Consider the following 23,984-nt stretch of genomic DNA (forward strand, 5'->3'; position numbering starts at 1 on the left):
TAGACTAAGAAAAATAGCTTGCTCAGAAATAATGAATATTCTCAGGATGTGATGATTAGAATGAACTCTAAAATCTAATAAAAATGATTGGATAAAGTAGTAAAAGTTATCAATTTTTGCAAAATACATTTCTGAACAGAATACTCATCTATTAAAGAAACTTGTATGCCAATTTCAAAACTTTGCATATTTTAATTGTTAAATTATACGAAGAGTTTATTTTAATCATCAAAATAAGGGATAATAACATTTATTTGATTTATAAAAATCTGATTCTGCTGTGGAATTAGTGAGGTCTTCAAGGAGATAAGGCAGGCCCTATATGGCGGTACTATCAGTATACCAAAACTTGTTTGGCATTTTCTGTTTATTCTTAAACTCTCTCAAACTCCTGATAATTTGCCCATTTTATAATCACATTATTTTTTTTTTGCTCTTGAGATGTTTGAGTTCCTTGTGTATTCTGGATGCTAATTCCCTGTTAGAATTAAATGGGATTAACTCCTGATCCCATATTAATCAAGCTACACTTTGTCACTTCAGAACAGAGGGTGTCACTAGAGATGTGAAACCTCAGGATTTTAAGGTGAGATGGTACTGTGAAAAGGATGAAAATAATATTGGTTTTGTAATTTAAATTCCCACACCCATTATACCTGAATGTAACTTGGATTTGCACTCCGAATATTGGCACCAACTGAAAGAATCATACCTAGTAAGAAAATAAGGTATGTTTTCCAAAAACATGTCCTTGTGAAAACATGGAAATCTAGATGACCTAGTGTTTGGTGATAACTTTAGATAAAATACCAAAAGTATGATTCATTTTAAAAAATGATACATTGGATTTTATTACAATTAAAACTTCTGCTTTGCAAAAGACACTGTCGTGAGAGTTTGAAAAGCCACATACTGGGAGAATATATTTGCAAAGACATCTAATAAATGGCCGTTATCCAAAATATACAAATAATACATGTACATATAAAATGGAGTACAATTGACACATTTAAAAAATGATATCCTGTCATTTGAAACAACATGGATGGAACTGGAAGTCATTGTGTTAAGTGAAATAAGCCAGGCATAGAAAGACAAACTTCACACGTTCTCACTCACTTGTAGGAGCTAAAAATTAAAACAATTGAACTCATGGAGATAGTGAGTAGAAGGGTAGTTACCAGAGTCTGAGAAGGGTAGTGGAGGAGGAAAGAGGGAAAGGCTAAGGGATACAAAAATACTGTTATATAGAATGAATAAGATCAAGTTTGATAGCATAACATTGTGACTACAGTCAACAATAATTTATTGTACATTTAAAAATAACTAAAAGAGTATAATTACATTATTTGTAACACAAAGAAAGGATAAAACCTTGAGGTGATTTACCTATTTACCCTGATGAAATTATTACTCATTGTATGCCTGTACCAAAACATCTCATGTATCCCTTAAATATATACTTCTATATACCCACAAAAATTAAAAATTAACATATATATGAGTGTGTATGTGTGTGTGTGTGTATATATATACATATATTCAAAGAATACTTAAAACTCAGCCATAAGAAAACAAACAACCCAATTAGAAATTAGGAAAACCTCCGAATATACTCCTAACCAAACTAGATATAAAGATGGAAAATAACATATGAAAATATGCTCAGCATCATACACTACTAGGGAATTGCACATTAAAATAATAATGAGATACCACTACATACATATTAGAATGGCTAAATTCCAAAACATTGACAACACACACATTAAGTTGGGAGAAGTGTCCTTTGAGATAATCAATTCCCTAGTTTCTTCTAAGAGACATGATAAGAAAAACATTGACCTCTTGAGTTTATGTATACATTAAGGGAGAGCTTGGGAAATAACACTTAACCATTATGTGGAGAGTATACTGTAGTCTTTTAAATTTGCCTTTTTAATGCACAAACTCATGCGGTTGGTGTGTGTCCCATGACTCTCTGTGAAGGCTGTATTCAGCAAAACAAAAACACACCCTTGATCAGGAATGATTACTTTTCTTCTAGCCCATGATCATTTGCTGCCTTTGATCTACATCTGTTCCACTTTCTTGCCTCTTTTCTTCTCCATTCCTTAATCTCTACCTTGGCTGGGCTGAATGTGGGTAAGTTGCTTTTTGTCCTTGTTTTTTCCCATTAATATATTGCTTCCTTTTTATACTTTTATCAAATTTAGATATACATTTGTTTTGGGGTTTCTTTTGTCCCACTTCTTTAGGATGCAAAAAGTGGACAACCTTTGTTTTCAATAAAAATGAAAATGAAAATGAGAAATAAAGGTTTCTGCTGTTCTGCATGTAAAACAATTGTACAACACATTTATGTGATCACATTTACATCCTATTATGGACATTCAGGACAAAAAGGGTTTCCTTTAGTTTGATAAAAATGAACCAGAATTGGAACATCTGCAGGTCCTTTGGAAATTTAAATTTTAGTGCCAAAAAATTTGTTTAATCAAATTAATGTTTTTTTTCTTAGCTACATATACTCATTCCGTATGATATTGCTCCCAACGGTGTAAAAGTTATTTCTGAGTGTGGAAACAAATCTCAGGTATTTCGGTGATTGGTAACACTCTAAAACTCAACTCTATCTGACAAAACCTTATTCCTTAGTACTTTTTTTTCCAGTGGGTTTTCTTGTGTGTCACATGAAAAGCACTGACATTGAGTTCATGGAAGATACAAGGTATATAAGATCAGTGTTACACACCTATGTCAAATGGGTGCTGTGATTGGAGGAATTTCCAAGGTTTACTAGATGTCAAAGTCATATCATCTCAGGTGGCCTCTGTATACAAATGGGCTGTCAGCAGCCATCTTATGAATGTTGCTTATGTTTAATCCTTAGCATTTCTGACTGTGTTGTGGGCTTTAAGAATTAAATGCAAATACTTTATATTTTATTATTTAATTCTACTAAAGGTGTTCAAATACATCAATAATTGTCAAGCACTGAAGAGAAAAAAAATCTAGACAATATTTGGATGAATATCTAGCAGCTAGTGAAGTTAAACATTTTCGAACATGAAGGAAAATTAAAAGGTAAATAGACTAAAAGAAAATGTTAAAAAAATTAAATTTTAATAGTCTTTAGCAGTTTTAAATGTTTTTAAGTATTTTATTGTATTAGGTATTATTATGTGTTTTTATAATTTGTTAATTTGCTGATGTAATTGAACATACTACATTTTATATAGGTAAATAAATCACTTTAAAGACACAAACAAATTGAGTTAAATGCCCATGGGTTTTAAATTTAACCATTAACTTTTAGCTTAAAAATTTCATTTGGTCTTTCTTTTTTTCTTTCTTTTCTTTTTTTTTTTTCTTTTTTTTTTTCTTTTTTTTTTTCTTTTTTTGAGATGGAGCCTCACTCTGTCGCCCAGGCTGCAGTGCAATATTGCAATCTCGGCTCACTGCAACATCTGCCTCCCAGGTTCAAGCAATTCTCCTGCTCCAGCCTCCCGAGCAGCTAAGATTACAGGCACCTGCCACCATGCCCAACTAATTTTTGTATTTTTAGTAGAGATGGGGTTTCACCATGGTGGCCAGGCAGGTCTCGAACTCCTGACCTCGTGATCCACCTGCCTTGGCCTCCCAAAGTGCTGGAATTATAAGTGTGAGCCACTGGGCCCAGCCCATTTGGTCATTCTTAACACTAAGTTGAATTAAAAGATTAAACTTTACACTCCTTATAAATAGATATGTAGAGTACCTCAACAAATATATGGTGTATCCCTGTTATTAAAACTTAATGGGACTTTGAATTAGAAAGAAATTTCTAAAAAGGCTATGGGGCAGGGAAAGAGGAGGTAATAATGAAAATAAAAGTGGTTGAGAAACTGCTCTATACCCGTGTAGACATGACACAAAGGAAAGCCAAAAGAGAAGTAGAAAGAAACATGAAGACGTTCAGAAAATGGAAGCTAGTATGTTCCCTATTTAAAACCTATGCACAGAGCAAGGTCTTCAGAAAACTTACAGCCCAGGGTTCAGGGTTACTCCTCATCAACCAGCCCAGCAGCATCTTCAGGATTCCCAATGGCATTGCCCTTTGCTTTAATGATGGCCCTGCTGGTGCTTAGCTACAAGTCAAGCTGCTCTCTGGGCTGTAATCCATCTCAAACCCACAACATGAATAACAGGAGGACTTTGATGCTCATGGCACAAATGAGGAGAATCTCTCCTTTTTCATGCCTGAAGGACAGAAATGACTTTGAATTTCCCCAGGAGGAGTTTGATGGCAACCAGTTCCAGAATACTCAAGCCATCTCTCTCCTCCATGAGATGATCCAGCAGACCTTCAATCTCTTCAGCACAAAGGACTCATCTGCTGCTTGGGATGAGACCCTCCTAGACAAATTCTACATTGAACTTTTCCAGCAACTGAATGACCTGGAAGCCTGTGTGATACAGGAGGCTGGGGTAGAAGAGACTCCCCTGATGAATGAGGACTCCATCCTGGCTGTGAGGAAATACTTCCAAAGAATCACTCTCTATCTGACGGAGAAGAAATACAGCCCTTGTGCCTGGGAGGTTGTCAGAGCAGAAATCATGAGATCCCTCTCTTTTTCAACAAACTTGCAAAAAAGATTAAGGAGGAAGGATTGAAAACTGGTTCAACATGGAAATGATCCTCATTGACTATACATCATCTCACACTTTAATGAGTTCTTCCATTTCAAAGACTCATGTCTCTTATAACCACCACGAGTTGAATCAAAATTTTCTAATGTTTTCAGGAGTGTAAAGAAGCATCGTGTTTGCCTGTGCAGGCACTAGTCCTTTACAGATGACCACGCTGATGTCTCTGTTCATCTATTTATTTGAATATTTATTTATTTAACTATTTTAAATATTTAAATTATTTTTAATGTAATATCGTGTGTACCTTTACATTGTGGTTAACATAATAATATATGTTCTTCATATTTGGCCAATATATTAATTTCCATTTTCACTAAATTTTTACTATACAAAATTTTTTGTGTTTGTTTATTCTTTAAGATAAAATGCAAAGCCTGACTGTACAACCTGACTTAAAAATAGATGATTTAATTAAGTTACCTATCATAATTCTATTCAAGTTATAGAAAAATACATTTTTCCATACCAGGTTATATGTTGCCTTCAGGATATAAACATGAACATAAAAACTACAGTTCCTGTTCTCTTGTATATTTGACTTTTGTCCAGAAAGAAATCTAAAAATAATAATAATACTGAATTAATATCAGTTATGCTAACTGCTGTATAGTGAGGAAGTCAAAAAGCAATGAATTTTTCTTAGCAGAAGGTAGATTGAGACATGTCTGGAATTAAAAGAAGAGATATTCTCTATAAACTGACTTTCAAACATGTAATTGAAAATGCACATTGCTAGTCAGATATATGAGTTTGCAGTTTCCAAGGAATACCATATCTGGAAGTTCCTAACTGGCAATGGAAAGGCCAAAAATGAAGGCTGTCATTTGGGGAGCAAGTGGAGAGGGAAAAAAAAGACTTAAACTGGATTCTGAGGACCTTCCACGATTTTAAAGTAGGGGAACAGAAGAGACACACAGAAAACAGAGGTGAAATACCTTAACAGCAGAAGGACAAGAGGGAATGGTGATAAAAGCATATTTAGAAAATAAATGTGCTTAGAAAAAGAATCAATAGACTTACGAAAAATGTGAATTAAAACTGAGCACTACAGCAAGAAAAGAGATGGCAGTGCAGAGCTTACTGAGAGCTGGATTGATAGAATTAATCAGCAGAAGCCATTTTGGGGTAGGTAGAAGAATTAATGAGAAAAGAAAAATCAAGATAACACATATAGAAAATTGTGGGAGATCTGCCTTTGTAAAGGTGGGAAGTAATAAGTTGGACTCCAAAAAAATGTGGATTATCTTTTATCTGCATAGTGTTTCCCTTTTGAAAATATATGTCACTGAATAAATTTCATAAATGTGATTCACTGGTAAATCACATTAATACATTTAATATTTTATATATTTAAAGCATAAAATATAACAAGAGTAATTAATCATTATTTTGATTAATACTCTGTTAATTGTCAGTAAAAACTGACACATTTCTATCATAAAATAAAATCAGAAACTGGAAAAGAGATTCTCTTTCTCAATACTTTGGGAATGGGGAAAGGATTCCCTGTTTAATAAATGCTACTGTGAAAACTGGAGAGTTGTATGCAGAAAACTGAAACTGGACCCCTTCCTTACACCTTATATAAAAATTAGCTCAAGATGGATTAAAGACTTATATAAAACCCAAAACCATAAAAACCCTAGAAGAAACATAGGCAATAGCATTCAGGACATAGGCATGGGCGAAGATTATATGATGAAATCACCAAAACCAACTGCAACAAAAGCTAAAATTGACAAATAGCATCTAATTAAAGAGCTTCTGCACAGCAAAAGAAACTATCTATCATCAGAGCGAACGAGCAGCCTAGAGTATGGGAGAAAATTTTTGTAGTCTACCCATCCGACAAAGGTCTAATATCCAGAATGTACGAAGAACTTAAAAAAATTTACCAAAAAAAAAAAAAAAGGCCCATCAAAAAGTAGGCAAAGACATGAACAGACACTTCTTAAAAACAGACATATATGCGGCCAATAAACATAAAAGAAGCTCAGCATCACTGATCACTAGAGAAATGAAAACCAAAACCACCGTGAGATACCATCTCATGCCACTCAGACTGGCGATTACTAAAAAGTCAGGAAATAACAGATGCTGGTGAAGCTGTAGAAAAATAGGACAGATTTTTTTACTTCTTCCAAAAATGCCTTAGTGATTTTGAGAGGGCTTGCATTGTATCTGTGTATTGCTTTGGATAGTTTGAAAATCATAACAATGACAGGCTTCCCAATCCATGACCAGAAATGTCTTTTCATTTCTCTTCCTTAATTTCTTTCAGCAGTGTTTGCTAGTTTTCAATATATAAATCTTTTTCCACTTTGTTTAAGTTTTTTCCTGAGTACTTTACTGTTTTGATGCTATTGCAAATGGGTTTTGTTTTTTCAGTTTCCTTTTCAGATTTGTCCATTGTTAGCATATAAAAATGCTACTTATTTTTGCATCTTAATTTTATATTTTACAACTTTGCTGAATTCATTTATTAGTTCTAATAGTTTGTATGTGAGTGTGTGTATGTGTGTAAACTTAGAGTTTTCTACATACACGATCAGGCTATCTGAAAAAAGATTATTTTACTTCTTCCTTTCCAATATGAACGCTTTTTATTTCTTTTTCTTGTTAATTGCTATGGCTAGATCTACAAATGTTATGTTATATAAAAGTGGTAAGAGTGGCCTCCCTGCCTTGTTCCTCATCTTAGAGGAAAAGCTTTCAGTTTCTCACCATTGAATATAATGTTAATTGTGGGATTCTCGTATATGGTCTTTATTATGTTGAGCTAACTTCCTTTTATTCCAAGTTTGTCGAATGTTTTTTATCATGAAAGGATATGAAATTTGGTCAATTTCTTTTTCTGTATCTATAGAGATTATTATGTATATTTTTCATTCATTTTTTTAATGTGATGTATTGCATTGATTAATTTTCATATGTTGAAACATTCTTCCAACCGAGTAGTAAATCCCCCTTGGTCATGATGTATAATCCTTTTATTGTGCTGTTGAATTTGGTTTACAAGTATTTTAGTGAGGATTTTTGTATCAATATCTATCGGGGAAATGGATCTGTAGTTTTCTTGCAGTATCCTTATGTGGCTTTGACATCAGGGAAATGCTCGTCTCATGAAATGAGTTTGAAACTATTCCTTCCTCTTCAATTTTTTGGAAGATTTTGAGAAAGATTGGTGTTAATTCCCTAAATGTTGGATAGAATTATCCACTGAAGCCATCCGATTATGTTTTGCTGTTGTTGTTGTTGTTGTTGTTGTTTTTGTTATTGGGAAGTTTGATGACTGATTCGATCTCCTTACTAGTTATAGGTCTAGTCAGATTTTTTGTTTATTCACAATTTGGTCTTGGTAAGTTGTTTGTTTCTAGGAATTTATATATTTCTTCCAGGTTAATCAATTTGTTGGAGTATAATTGCTCATAGTAGTCTGTTATAATCCTTTTTACTTATTTATCTATCTATGTATTTATTTATTTATTTATTTAGAGACGGAGTCTCTCTCTGTCGACCGGGCTGGAGTGCAGAGGCGAGATCTCCACTCACTGCAAGCTCTGCCTCCAGAGTTCAGGCCATCTCCTGTCTCAGCCTCCTGAGTAGCTGAGACTACAGGCACCCGCCACCAAGCCTGGCTAATTTCTTTTTGTATTTTTAGTAGAGATGGGGTTTCACTGTGTTAGCTCGGATGGTCTCGATCTCCTGACCTCGTGATCCGCCTGTCTCGGCCTCCCAAAGTGCTGGGATGACAGGCGTGAGCCACCGCGCTCGGCCAATCCTTTTTACCTCTATGCCATCAGTTGTTATGTGTCCTCTGTTATTTCTGATTTTTATTTGATTTTTCTCTACTTATCTCTTAATACACTTCAGGGTTTGTCAATTTTGTTGATCCTTTCAAAAGACCAACGCTTAGTTCCATTGATTTTTTAATTGCTTTTCTATTCTGTATTTTATTAATTTCTTTATTAATAAAATTTCATCTTTCTTATTTTCTTCCTCTTCCTAGCTATGTGTTTATTTCTTCTTTTTCTACTTCCTTAACTTGTAAAGTTAGTTCATTGGTTTGAGGTCTTTCTTCTTTTTTAATATAAGCCTTTATAGCTTTCAATTTCCTCTTTAGCTGTTTTCACAGCATCACATACATTTTGGTATGTTGTGTTTTCATTTTCATCTCACTCAAGATATTTTCTAAGCTCTTTCGTCTTTCTTACTTTCTTCCTCTTCCTAGCTATGTGTTTATTTCTTCTTTTTCTAGTTCCTTAACTTTTAAAGTTAGTTCATTGGTTTGAGGTCTTTCTTCTTTTTTAATATAAGCTTTTATAGCTTTCAACTGATCCTTTCAAAAGACTAACGCTTAGTTCCATTGATTTTTTAATTGCTTTTCTATTCTGTATTTTATTAATTTCTTATTAATAAAATTTCATCTTTCTTATTTTCTTCCTCTTCCTAGCTGTGTGTTTATTTTTTCTTTTTCTACTTCCTTAACTTGTGAAATTTGTTCATTGGTTTGAAGCCTTTCTTCTTTTTTAATATAAGCTTTTAAAGCTTTCAGTATCCCCTTTAGCTCTGTTTTCACTGCATCACATATATTTTGGTAAGATGTATTTTCATTTTCATCTGTCTCAAGATATTTTCTAAGTTCCCTTCTGGTCATTCTTTTCTTTTATTATACTTTAAGTTCTAGGGCACATGTGCAAAGCTTGCAGGTTTGTTAAATAGCCCTACATGTATCATGTTGGTTTGCTATACCCATTAACTCATCATTTACATTAGGTATTTCTCCTCTTACAGGTTTATCACATTTAGACCTACATTTGTTTTCTTTTTGTTCTCACAAATTAAGATGAAAAATCAGACCACTTTCACTTTCTAGGAAAAGTGAAGTGAGAAATATAAATATATTTGTTGTTGTGAATGCCACATAGAACCACCGTATAGCCCATTTAAAAATTATATTTATATTGTTTCATCGACACTAACCTGAATATAAAAATCAAAGAAATCAAAATATAAACAAATTTTCACAGTAAAACACTACATAAAAATGTGTATGCAAAAATTCCCAATACAATCTCAAGTGAAAAAAGAAAAAATACTCTCTCCCCCAGTGTTTTAAAGACTAAGAATAATAACTTGGGCAAACTTGCCCTGTATTCTCAGAGTCTGATAATAAGGATGAGCCCAAAATTCAATACAAGCTTGTTGACTGGATAAACTACTAAATTAATGTATAAAATATACGTTTCTGAAATGAAGACTCCTTTATTATGGAAACCCTGGTGCACATTTCACAATGTATAATATTTTAATTGTTCAATGATATGAAGAATTTAAATGAATCATTTAAAATAATGAATAATAAAATGTGTTTGTTTCTAAAATTTCTAAATTTCTAAAATGTGGTTATTTTCTAAAATTGATCCATTTCATAATCTCTACCTTTATATAAACAGGCTCATTTTCTACTAGTGTCATCTAAAGATTATCACATGATTTGAAGCTGAAATTTATAAATGATGGAAAAATGATGTCACAAGTATTTACAGTTCACATACACATTCTGGGGATTTGATACAGGGAAGGAAAGCTGTAGGATTATCTGGGGGACAGAGGCTATTATTCCCTACTTTTGGGAATAGTAACTTGTCTGATTCCTATAAACTGTGTGAATTGGAGAGTTTGAATTTAGATATGTGAATCTGTATTTGACAACAGGCTAGTTATTTTCAATTATAACAAAGTAGAGGGCAGATCAGAGATGAAGTCATAAATGGTTAATATAGTGCTGGGCAGAGGATGATATTGTGCTGCTCTTGCAATTGGAATCCCTAGATCTACATGCACCTTAAAAAAACTAAAATCCCAGTCGTTTTAGCAGTAAACTACATGGGCATTATTGACTCTCAATAAGAGCTGAATGGACATTTTTGTCATTGTCTATTATAATCCCAGCAAATATGGCCATGATGAAGCAAAATAGCCTCATTCTTGAACACTTCCTAGTAGAAGAAAAAATGACAAACTAGTAAAAACTCCACTTACTAAATAGCTGATTGGCTAAAGCAGAGCTCATTCCATTTAAGGACTCAGCCTCTATAGGCTGAGACAAACTAACTTCTTATACAAAATAAAAAGTTAGAGTCAGAGTTCAGGACCCCTCTGAAAGTTGATTCTTTACATGATAATATTCAATATTTATAAATTTATGAATTGAGAACAAAGATGATATTTTTTATTCGATAAGAATTGACTTGGATAGGAACTTCTGAAAACCTTTAGGGAATTTGAACTTCGATGAAAAATGCCAAAATGACTTAATTGATAATATTTTCTAAGTCACATATGTTTATTGGAATGATACTTCTTTGAAGGGTACAAAAATTATTTCTCATAGTATAAACAAGTCTGACATATTACAACAGCTCGTGACCTCCAACAAGTCTATCCAACAAAATTTGATTGCTTAATATTCATCTTTCTCACTGGGTTTTGTTGTGTATCACATGAGAAGCACTAATATTGAGTTCATGAAGATACACAAAATATTTGCAAGATCAGTGTTAAAAACCTATGTCAAATAGATGACTGTGATTGGAGGACTTTTTGTCCATTTTTTTGCTGGGTCTTAAAGTCTTATCACAATATGTGGATTTAACCTGCATACCTTTGGGCTGCCATTGACTGTCTTATGGTTATTACATATGTTTTCTCCTCAGTTCTTCAGGATGTTTTGTAGACTTTGAGAATTCATTGCAAATACCTTATATTATATGATTTATTTCTGCTAAAGTTATACAACACATCAATATGTATGTCAAGTTCTGAAAAGAAAAAAGTGTTGGCAATATCTGGATTAATATTGCAGCTAGTGAAGTTTACAAATTATTTTCTCGTATAAAGCAAAATTCAAAGCTTCATATACTGTGAGAAAAATTTTAAACAACTGGTTCATTTTTTTGGAATTTTGAATGATTAGGTATGTCATTACATTCATATGATTAATGTGTATTTATATAGATTTTTATTTTGCATATGTAATTTGATACAACAATATTTACATGAACAAATTACATTAAAAGTTATTCTACAATTATACTCATCAAATTAAGTTAAATGTCAATAGCTTTTAAACTTAGATTTTAGGTTAACTTTTCTGTCATTCTTAACTTTACATCAAATAAAAAGAGCAAACTTTATAGTCTTTATCTGTGAAGTAGAGGTTTACACAGTATACATAAATAGATATGCCAAATCTGTGTTATTAAAATTTTATGAAGATTTCAATTAGAAAAAAAATACCATAAAAAGTTTTGAGTGCAGGGGAAAAGTAGGCAATGATGAAAAAAATGAAAAGCATCTTTAAACATATGTAGAGAGTGAATAAAGAAAGCAAAAACAGAGATAGAAAGTAAAACTAGGGCATTTAGAAAATGGAAATTATTATGTTCACTATTTAAGACCCATGCACAGAGCAAAGTCTTCAGAAAACCTAGAGGCCAAGGTTCAAGGTTACCCACCTCACGTAGCCTAGCAATATTTGCAACATCCCAATGGCCCTGTCCTTTTCTTTACTGATGGCCGTGGTGGTGCTCAGCTACAAATCCATCTGCTCTCTGGGCTGTGATCTGCCTCAGACCCACAGCCTGGGTCATAGGAGGGCCTTGATACTCCTGGCACAAATGCAAAGAATCTCTCTTCCCTCCTGCCTGAAGGACAGGCATGACTTTGCATTCCCCCAGGAGGAGTTTGATGGCAACCAGTTCCAGAAGGCTGAAGCCATCTCTGTCCTCCATGAGATGATCCAGCAGACCTTCAATCTCTTCAGCACAAAGGACTCATCTGCTGCTTGGGATGAGACCCTCCTAGACAAATTCTACATTGAACTTTTCCAGCAACTGAATGACCTGGAAGCCTGTGTGATACAGGAGGCTGGGGTAGAAGAGACTCCCCTGATGAATGAGGACTCCATCCTGGCTGTGAGGAAATACTTCCAAAGAATCACTCTCTATCTGATGGAGAAGAAATACAGCCCTTGTGCCTGGGAGGTTGTCAGAGCAGAAATCATGAGATCCCTCTCTTTTTCAACAAACTTGCAAAAAAGATTAAGGAGGAAGGATTGAAAACTGGTTCAACATGGAAATGATCCTCATTGACTATACATCATCTCACACTTTCATGAGTTCTTCCATTTCAAAGACTAATTTCTCCTATAACCACCACGAGTTGAATCCAAATTTTCAAATGTTTTCAGGAGTGTAAAGAAGCATCGTGTTTGCCTGTGCAGGCACTAGTCCTTTACAGAAGGCCGTGCTGATGTCTCTGTTCATCTATTTATTTAAATATTTATTTAACTATTTTTAAGATTTAAATTATTTTTATGTAATATCATGTGTACCTTTACATTGTGGTTAATGTAACAATATATGTTCTTCTTATGTAGCCAATATATTAATTTCTTTTTCATTAAATTTTTACTACACAAAATTTCTTGTGTTTGTTTATTCTTTAAGATAAAACACCAAGCCTGACTGTACACCTTGACTTAAAAATAGATGATTTAATTAAGTTAACTATCAATTTTATTCAAGTTATAGAACAATATATTTTTCTATACCAGGTTATATGTTGACTTCAAGATATAAACGTGAGCATAAAAAATACAGTTCCTGTTCTCTTGTATCTTTGATTTTTGTCCAGAAAGAAATCTAAGAACAATAATAATGCTGAGTTAATGTCAGTTATGCTGACTGCTGAATTGTGAGGAAGTAAAAAAACAATGAATTCCTCTTAGCAGAAGGTAGATTGAGACATGTCTGGAAATTAAAGCAGAGATATTCTCTGTAAACTGACTTTCAACATGTAATTGAAAATGTACATTGCCAGTCAGATAAATGAGTTTGCAGTTTTCAAGGAATACCATATCTGGAAATTCCTAACTGGCAATTGAAAGGCCAAAAATGAAATGGAATGGCTGTCATGTGGGGAGCAAGTGGAGAAGGAAAAAAAGACTTAAACTGGATTCTGAGGACCTTCCAACGTTTAAGTGTGGGAACAGAAGAGACACAAAGAAAACAGACGTGGAATACCTTAATATCAGAAGGGCAAGAGGGAATGGTGATAAAAGTGTATTTAGAAAATAAATGTGCTTAGAAAAAAATCAACAGACTTATGGAAAACGTGAGTTAAAACTGAGCACTACAGCAAGAAAAGAGATGGCAGTGCAGAGCTTACTGAGAGCTGGATTGATAGAATTAATCAGCAGAAGCCATATTGGGGTAGGTAGAAGAGTGAATGAGAAAAGAAAATCAAGATAACACATACGGAAAATTGTGAGAGATCTGCCTTTGCAATGGAGGGAACTAATAAGGTTGCACTCTCCAAAAATGTGGATTATCTTTTATCTGCATAGTGTTTCCCTTTTGAAAATATATGTCACTGAATAATTTTCATAAATGTGATGCATTGGTAAATCATATTAATACACTTACTTTTTATATATTTAAAGCATAAAATATAAAATTATTTACAATAGTAATTGATCAAAATTTTGATTAATTTGTTAAATATCAGTAAAAACTGACACATTTCTTTCATAAAATAAAATCAGAAACTGGAAAAGAGATTCTCTTTCTCAATACTTTAGGAATGGGGAGAAGATTCCCTATTTAATAAATGGTGCTGGGAAAACTGGAGAGCCATAAGCATAAAACTGAAACTGGACCTGTTCCTTACACGTTATACAGAAATTAACTCAAGATGGATTAAACACTTAAATGTAAAACCCAAAACCATAAAAACCCTAGAAGAAAACTTAGGCAATAGCGTTCAGGACATAGGCATGGACAAAGATTTTATGATGAAATCACGAAAAGCAACTGCAACAAAAGCTAAAATTGACAAATGGCATCTAATTAAAGAGCCTTTGCACAGCAAAAGAAGCTATCAATCATCAGAGCAAACAGGCAGCCTACAGAATGGGAGAAAATTTTTGCGGTCTACCCATCTGACGAAGGTCTAATATCCAGAATGTACAAGGAACGTAAACAAATTTACCAAAAAAAAAAAGCCCCATCAAAAACTTGGCAAAGGACAAGAACAGATGCTTCTCAAAAGAAGACTTTTATGTGGCCAATAAACATGAGAAAAGCTCAACATCACTGATCATTACAGAAATGCAAATCAAAACTACAATGACATACCATCTCATGCCACTCAGAATGGCGATTATTAAAAAGTCAGGAAATAACAGATGCTGGTGAAGCTGTGGAAAAATAGGAAAGGTTTTACACTGTTGGTAGGAATGTAAATTAGTTCAACCATTGTGGAAGACAGTGTGGCAATTCATCAAGGATCCAGAACCAGAAATACCATTTGACCCAGCAATCCCATTGCTGAGTATATACCCAAAGAAATATAAATCATTCTATTATAAAAATACATGCACGTGTATGTTTATTGCAGCACTATTTACAATAGCACAGACAAGAAACCAACCAAAATGACCATCAATGATAGACGGGATTAAAAAAAAATTGTGCTTAAATTCTAGGTGACGAGTTGATAGGTGCAGCAAACCACCATGGCACACGTATACCTATGTAACAAATCTGCTCATTCTGCACATGTATTCCAGGACTTAAAGCAATGTCAAAAAAACAGAAAGGAAGAAAGTTGGTCAAAATCAGCTGAAAATGCAACATCTCCTCAGAGAGCAGGACATGGTTGCGTATAATTGGAGAAAAAAGGAGATTAATAATTATTTAGGAAATCCCAATACAAAATTTACACATCAGGTATAAATCACAAGAAATTATTTTACATTGAAATTCCATTCTGCTTGCATATATTTTTTTAGGCAGCCTAAAAAACAAAAAACAGAATTCTGTCATGAATTGTAAAGAGGCTGAAAAATGGTCTCACCTCATTTCAAAGTCCTATTTACATTCAGTCAGGAAATGGTGGCTTGTAGAAATACCTGACAGAGGAGCAGCATCTAGAGTGAAGTGCAGAATACACGTGTTGATGGTTAACTGATTCTGGCACCTGGCACATTCGTTTCCTGGCTCTCAGAATTCCAGAGGACACTCCCATATGAAGGTAGTCTCCTAAACTTAAGTAAAATATACATCTTTGCTGGTTCTGGGAGCTGACACACTTTCCCCTTTCCTCCCTGCTTTTCTGTATCCCATTTTTCACTCCCGTATCACATTAGTTTCCTTCCTCTTCCTCTAGAAATCGGCACCGTGCTCTCTTCTTCACTCATCATTAGCCTGCACTGACTCTTCACACACCTGTTTTCAGTTCTCTTGTGGGTTTTACCCATCACTTTCCCCTTAAGAGTACAAAATCACAAATGAAAGCAGAAGTTCAATAAAAGTTCTAGGTTTTTCAGAAACTCTTTTATAAAATATTCCTTTTCCTTTCTTATGATGAATATTTCTGACAAAGAGGGAATGTCTCTGTTACAATGACATAACAGTAGCTTAGCAAATGAAATAAAAGGCAGGTTTGGAGACTATTACAACATTTACAGGGAATGAGCGCCCCCAACTGGTCAAAATGCATCAAGACGGCAACCAAGTCTGTGAACAGGCTGCTGATGCATAAGTAGGCCTCCTGACTGGAGATGTATCTTCATAGCTAAAAAGAGGCTCTTCCCAAGAAAGAACTGACCCCGGTACTGGAATTAACCCATTTCCTTAACTTTTGGATCTTAGAGAGAGAAAATAATCCCAGCTTCAGGCAGGACATGTCCTCTTGGGGCAATGGACAGCTATGGGGAAAGAGAAAGGGTCAGGATGTGTGCCTTTCCTCCAACCTGCCTGGCCTCCCCAGGGCTTCCTAACTTATCCCTTCCTATATGTATTGTGCAACACTAAGAATTAGAACAGCCTCCCAATCTGGGTGTAGAACTTCAAGGGAATTTGACTTTTGGGCTCCATCAAGGTTGTGGAACTTTTCATAGATGATATCCTGAAATATATTTTCCAAGTTGTTTGTTTTCTCCCTGTCTCTTCTAAGGATGCAAGTGATTCCTAGATTTGGCCTCTTTATACAGTCCCCTGTTTCTTGGAGGTTTGTTCATTGCTCTTCATTCTTTTTTCTTTAGTTTTGTCTGACTGTCTTATTTCGGAGAACCAGTCTTCAAGTCCTGAGATTCTTTCCTCAGCTTGGTCTATTCTGCTGTTAATACTTGTGATTGCATTGTGAAACTCTTATAGTGTTTTTTAGATCTATTAGGTCCATTAGGTTGTTTTTCATACTGGCTGTTTTGTCTGTCGGCTCCTGTATCCTTTGATTGTGATTCTTAGTTTCCTTGGTTTAGGTTTTACTGTTTTCCTGAATCTCAGTGAAATTCCGTTCTATCCATATACTGAATTATATCTCTGTCACTGTAGCTAACTCATTTTGGTTAAGAACCCTTGTTGGAGAACTAGTGTGATTATTTGAAGGACATAAGAAACTCCGTCCATTTGAGTTACTGTAGTTCTTGCATTGGTTCTTTCTCATCTCTGCATATGGGAGTGTAGCTTGAGTTCAGTCAATAAATACACTTCTTTTCTGGATGTTTCCACAGGGCTGCAGCTTTGTGCAGGGTCTTTATTTGTAGCTGACTTGTCTTTGGTTTAATGAGGATATGTTAGTGAGATATTTTAGTGTTGAAGCTTTGGGCATGATCTAGTAGGTGACCCTTAGGTGTGGTGGTCAGTTGTCAGGCTTAGTCATGTGGCTCCCCTATATTGTTGTTGTTATTGGGAAGTTTGATGACTGATTTGATCTCCTTGCTTGTTATAGGTCTAGTCAGATTTTTTGTTTATTCATGATTTGGTCTTGGTAAGTTGTTTGTTTCTAGGAATTTATTTATGTCTTACAGGTTAATCACTTTGTTGGAGTATAATTGCTCATAGTAGTCTGTTATAATCCTTTTTACTTCTTCTTTTTTTTTTTTTGGAGACCAAGTCTCGCTGTGTCGCCCAGGCTGCAGTGCAGTAGCACGATCTCCACTTACCGCAAGCTCTGACTCCCGGGTTCAGGCCATGCTCCTGCCTCATCCTCCTGAGTAGCTGGGACTACAGGCACCTGCCACCATGCCCAGCTAATTTCCTTTTGTATTTTTAGTAGAGATGGGGTTTCACTGTGTTAACTAGGATGGTCTCGATCTCCTGAGCTTGTGATCTGCCCGCCTCGGCCTCCCAAAGTGCTGGGATGACAGGCGTGAGCCACCGCTCCTGGCCAATCCTTTTTACTTCTATGCCGTCAGTTGTTTTATGTCCTCTGTTATTTCTGACTTTCATGTGATTTTTCTCTACTTATCTCTTAATATAATTTAGGGTTTGTCAATTTTGTTGATCCTTTCAAAAGACCAATGTTCACTTCCATTGATTTTTTAATTGCTTTTCTTTCCTTTTTATTATTTTTTTTATTATACTTTAAGTTCTAGGGTACATGTGCACAACGTGCAGGTTTGTTACATATGTATACATATGCCATGTTGGTGTGCTGCACCCATTAACTCGTCATTTACATTAGGTATATTTCCTAATGCTATCCCTCCCTTCTACCCCCTAGCCCACCACAGGCTCTGGTATGTGATGTTCCCATTCCTGTTTCCAAGTGTTCTCATTATTCAATTCCCACCTATGAGTGAGAACATGCGGTGTTTGTTTTTTTTGTCCTTGTGATAGTTTGCTGAGAATAAGGGTTTCCAGCTTCATCTATGTCCCTACAAAAGGCATGAGCACATCTTTTTTATGGCTCCATAGTATTCCATGGTGTCTGTGTGCCACATTTTCTTTTCTTTTCTTTTTTTTTTTTTTTTGAGACGGAGTCTCGCTTTGTCGCCCAGGCTGGAGTGCAGTGGTGTGACCTCGGCTCACTGCAAGTTCCTCCTCCTGGGTTCATGCCATTCTCCTGCCTCAGCCTCCCGAGTAGCTGGGACTACAGGCACCCGCCACCATGCCTGGCTAACTTTTTTGTATTTTTAGTAGAGACAGGGTTTCACCATGTTAGCCAGGCTGGTCTCGATCGCCTGACCTTGTGATCCGCCCGCCGTGGCCTCCCAAAGTGCTGGGATTACAGGTGTGAGCCACCACGCCCAGCCATGTGCCACATTTCCTTAATCCAGTCTATCATTGAGGGACATCTGGGTTGGTTCCAAGTTTTTGCTATTGTGAATAGTGCCACAATAAACATACATGTGCATGTGTCTTTATAGCAGCATGATTTATAATACCTTTCGGTATAAACCCAGTAAAGGGATGGCTGGGTCAAATGGTATTTCAAGTTAATTGCTTTTCTATTCTGTATTTTATTAATTTCTGCTTTAGTCTTTCTTATTTTCTTCCTCTTCCTAGCTCTGTGTTTATTTCTACTTTTTCTACTTCCTTAATTTGTAAAGTTAGTTCATTGGTTTGAGGTCTTTCTTCTTTTTAAATATAAACTTTTATAGCTTTCAATTTCCCCTTTAGCTCTGTTTTCACTGCATCACATACATTTTGTTATGTTGTGTTTACATTTTCATCTGTCTCAAGATATTTTCTAAGTTCCCTTCTGGTCATTCTTTTCTTTTATTATACTTTAAGTTCTAGGGTACATGTGCAAAACATGCAGGTTTGTTAAATAGCTATACATGTGCCATGTTGCTGTGCTGCACCATTAACTCATCATTTACATTAGGTATTTCTCCTCTTACATGCTTATCACATTTAGACATACATTTGTTTTCTTTTTGTTCCCATAAATTAAGATGAAAAATCAGACCACTTTTACCTTCTAGGCAAAGTGAAGTGAGAAATATAAATATATTTGTTGTCATGAATGCCACACAGAACTACTGTATAGCCCATTTAAAAATTATCTTCATATTCTTTCATTGACACTAACCTGAATATGAAAATCAAAGAAATCAAAGTATAGAAAAACAAATTTTCACAGTAACATACTATGTAAAAAATGAATATGCAAAAATTCCCAATACAATCTCAAGTGAACAAAGGAAAAATACTCTCTCCCCCAGTGTTTCAAAGACTAAGAACAATAACTTGGGCAAAATTGCCCTGTATTCTTAAGGTCTGATAAAAAGGATAGGCTCAAAATTCAATACAAATTTGTCGACTGTATAAACTACTAAATTCATGTACAAAATATGCATTTGTGAAATGAAGACTCCTCTATTATGGAAACCACTGTGCACATTTCACAATGTAGAATATTTTAATTGTTCAGAGATATGAAGAATTTGAATTATTTAAAATAATGAATAATAAAATGTGTTTGGTTATTTTCTAAAATTGATCCATTTCATAATCTCTACCTTTATATAAACAGGCTCATTTTCTACTAGTGTCTTCTGAAGATTATCACATGATTTGAAGCTGAAATTTATAAATGATGGAAAAATGATGTCACAAGTGTTTATAGTTCACATACACATTCTGGGGATTTGATCCAGGGAAGGAAAGCTGTAGGATGATCTAGGGGACAGAGGCTATTATTCCCTACTTTTGGGAATAGTAAATTATCTGATTCCTATAAACTGTGTGAATGGGAGAGTTTGAATTTAGACATGTGAATCTGTATTTGACACCAGGCTGGTTATTTTCAATTATAACAAAGTAGAGGGCAGATCCGAGATGAAGCCATAAATGGTTAATATAGTGCTGGGCAGAGGATGATATTGTGCTGCTCTTGCAATTGGGATCCCCAGATCTACATGCACCTTAAAAAACTAGAATCCCACTGGTTATAGCAGTAAACTAAATGGGCATTATTGATTCTCAGTAAGAGCTGAATGGACATTTTTGTCATTGTCTATTATAATCCCAGCAAATATGGCCATGATGAAGCAAAATAGCTTCATTATTGAACACTTTCCAGTAGAAGAAAACATGAGAAACTAGTAAAAACTCCACTTACTATGTAGCTGATTTGCTAAAGCAGAGCTCATTCCATTTAAGGACTTGGTATCTATAGGGTCAAGACAAACTAACTTCTTATGCAAAATAAAAAGTTAGAGCCAGAATTCAGGACCACCCTGAAAGTTAATTCTTTACATGATGATATTCGATATTTATAAATTTATGATTTTAGAACAAAGATGGTCTTTTTTATTCGATAATTATTGACTTGGATAGGAACTTCTGAAAACCTTTAGAGAATTTGAACATCAATGAAAAATGACAAAAAATGATTTAATTGATAATATTTTCTAAGTCACAGATGTTTATTGGAATGATAATTCTTTGAAGGGTACAAAAATTAGTTCTCATAGTATAAACAAGTCTGACATATTACAATAGTTTGTGACTCTCCAACAACAACTCTATTCAACAAAATTTGATTGCTTAATATACATCTTTCTCATTGGGTTTTGTTGTGTATCACATGAGAAGCACTGATATTGAGTTCATGAAGATACACAAAATATTTGCAAGACCAGTGTTACAAACCTATGTCAAATAGATGACTGTGATTGGAGGACTTTCAGTCCATTTTTTGCTGGGTCTTAAAGTCTTATCACAATTTGTAGCTTTAGCCCGCATAACTTTGGGCTGCCATTGACTATCTTAGGGTTATTACTTATGTTTGATCCGCAGTTTTTCAGGATGTTTTGTAGACTTTGAGAATTACATAGCTTATATTACAGGATTTATTTCTACTAAAGTTATTCAACACATCAATATTTATGTCAAGTACTGAAAAGAAAAAAGTGTTGGCAATATCTGCATGAATACTGCAGCTAGTGAAGTTTACAAATTATTTTCTCATATAAAGCAAACTTCAAAGCTTTGAGAAAAATGTTTAAAAATTATTGATTCATAATTTTAGAAGTTTTGAATGATTAAGTATGTAATTACATTCATATGATTAATGTGTATTTATACAGATTTTTATTTTGCATATTTAATTTGATACAACAAAATATACATGGACAAATTACATTAAAAGTTATTCCACAGTTATACCCCTCAAATTAAATTAAATGTCAATAGCTTTTAAACTTAGATTTTAGTTTAACTTTTCTGTCATTCTTAACTTTACATTGAATAAAAAGAGCAAAGTTTGTAGTTTTTATCTCTGAAGTAGAGGTATACACAGTATACATAAATAGATATGCCAAATCTGTGTTAATAAAAGTTCATGAAGATTTCAATTAGAAAATAATACCATAAAAAGTTTTGAGTGCAGGGGAAAGATAGGCAATGATGAAAAACATCTTTCAACACATGTAGAGAGTGAATAAAGAAAGCAAAAACAGAGATAGAAAGTAAAACTAGAGCATTTAGAAAATGGAAATTAGTATGTTCACTATTTAAGATCCATGCACAGAGCAAAGTCTTCAGAAAACCTAGAGGCCAAGGTTCAAGGTTACCCACCTCAAGTAGCCTAGCAATATTTGCAACATCCCAATGGCCCTGTCCTTTTCTTTACTGATGGCCGTGGTGGTGCTCAGCTACAAATCCATCTGCTCTCTGGGCTGTGATCTGCCCCAGACCCACAGCCTGGGTCATAGGAGGGCCTTGATACTCCTGGCACAAATGGGAAGGATCTCTCCTTTCTCCTGTCTGAAGGACAGACATGACTTTGGATTCCCCCAGGAGGAGTTTGATGGCAACCAGTTCCAGACGGCTCAAGCCATGTCTGTCCTCCATGAGATGATCCAGCAGACCTTCAATCTCTTCAGCACAAAGGACTCATCTGCTGCTTGGGAACAGAACCTCCTAGAAAAATTTTCCACCGAACTTTACCAGCAACTGAGTGACTTGGAAGCCTGTGTGATACAGGAGGCCGGGGTGGGAGAGACTCCACTGATGAATGAGGACTCCATCCTGGCTGTGAGGAAATACTTCCAAAGAATCACTCTCTATCTGATGGAGAAGAAATACAGCCCTTGTGCCTGGGAGGTTGTCAGAGCAGAAATCATGAGATCCCTCTCTTTTTCAACAAACTTGCAAAAAAGATTAAGGAAGAAGAATTGAAAACTGGTTCAACATGGACATGATCCTCATTGACTGACACATCATCTCACACTTTTATGAGTTCTTCCATTTCAAAGACTAATTTCTCCTATAACCACCACGAGTTGAAAGAAAATTTTCTAATGTTTTCAGGAGTGTAAAAAAGCATCGTGTTTGCCTGTGCAGGCACTAGTCCTTTACAGATGATCACGCTGATGTCTCTGTTCATCTATTTATTTATTTATTATTTATTTATTATTTATTTTTATTTTTTTTTCTTGAGACAGAGTCTCGCTCTGTCGCCCAGGCTGGAGTGCAGTGTCATCTGTTTATTTAAATATTTATTTATTTAACTATTTTTAAGATTTAACTTATTTGTATGTAATATAAGGTGTACCTTTACATTGTGGTTAATGTAATAACATATGTTCTTCATATTCTTAGCCAGTATATTAATTTCCTTTTTCATTAAATTTTTACTATCAAAATTTCTTGTGTTTTTTATTCTTTTTTTTATCATACTCTAAGTTCTAGGGTACATGTGCACAACGTGCAGTTTTGTTACATATGTATACATGTGCCATGTTGGTGTGCTGCACCCATTAACTCATCATTTACATTAGGTATATCTCCTAATGCTATCCCTCCCCGCCACCCCCACCCCACTACAGGCCCTGGTGTGTGATGTTCCCCTTCCTGTGTCCGAGTGATCTCATTGTTCAATTCCCACCTATGAGTGAGAACATACAGTGTTTGGTTTTCTGTTCTTGCAATAGTTTGCTAAAAATATAGAACGCTTCACAAATTTGCATGTCATCCTTGCACAGGGGCCATGCTAATCTTCTCTGTATGGTTCCAATTTTAGTATATGTGCTGCAGGAGTGAGCACTGTTTGTTTATTCTTTAAGATTAAATGCCAAGCCTGACTGCACAACCTGACTTAAAAATAGATGATTTAGTTAAGTTACCTATCATAATTTTATTCAAATATGGAAAAATACATTTTTTTATACCCGGTTATATGTTGCCTTCAAAATATAAATGGGAACATAAAAAATACAGTTCCTGTTCTCTTGTATCTTTGATTTTATCCAGAAAGAAATCTAAAAACAATAATAATGTTGAATTAATATCAGTTATGCTAACTGCTGTAACGTGAGGAAGTAAAAAAAACAATGAATTATGCATAGCAGAAGGTAAATTGAGACATGTCTGGAATTAAAAGCAGAGATATTCTCTGTAAACTGACTTTCAAACATGTAATTGGAAATGTACACTGCCAGTCAGATATATGAGTTTGCAGTTTCCAAGGAATACCATATCTGGAAGTTC

At 34.7% G+C, this 23,984-nt stretch overlaps 3 protein-coding genes and 1 non-coding gene across 4 annotated transcripts; 3 read left to right on the forward strand and 1 right to left on the reverse strand.

Moving 5' to 3' along the window:
* Positions 1–3,418: 3,418 nt before the first annotated feature.
* On the forward strand, positions 3,419–5,020 carry LOC710487 (interferon alpha-14). Its single transcript, XM_001107576.5, has one exon. It carries the CDS (start codon positions 3,997–3,999, stop codon positions 4,654–4,656), a length of 660 nt encoding a protein of 219 aa, XP_001107576.3. The 5' UTR covers positions 3,419–3,996; the 3' UTR covers positions 4,657–5,020.
* Positions 5,021–11,916: 6,896 nt separating this feature from the next.
* LOC710568 (interferon alpha-4-like) lies at positions 11,917–13,175 on the forward strand. The gene has a single exon (XM_015117658.3). It carries the CDS (start codon positions 12,246–12,248, stop codon positions 12,813–12,815), a length of 570 nt encoding a protein of 189 aa, XP_014973144.2. The 5' UTR covers positions 11,917–12,245; the 3' UTR covers positions 12,816–13,175.
* Positions 13,176–22,103: 8,928 nt separating this feature from the next.
* IFNA10 (interferon, alpha 10) lies at positions 22,104–22,673 on the forward strand. Its single transcript, NM_001194384.1, is given in 1 exon segment — positions 22,104–22,673. A coding segment is annotated over 1 exon segment (570 nt).
* Positions 22,674–23,434: 761 nt separating this feature from the next.
* Positions 23,435–23,541, reverse strand: LOC114672956 (U6 spliceosomal RNA). The gene has a single exon (XR_003723470.1). It is a non-coding gene; the product is annotated as a U6 spliceosomal RNA (small nuclear RNA).
* Between the last annotated feature and the right edge of the window lie 443 nt (positions 23,542–23,984).

This window comes from Macaca mulatta, chromosome 15 (assembly GCF_049350105.2).
Source record: "Macaca mulatta isolate MMU2019108-1 chromosome 15, T2T-MMU8v2.0, whole genome shotgun sequence".
Classification (NCBI taxonomy): Eukaryota; Metazoa; Chordata; class Mammalia; order Primates; family Cercopithecidae; genus Macaca; species Macaca mulatta.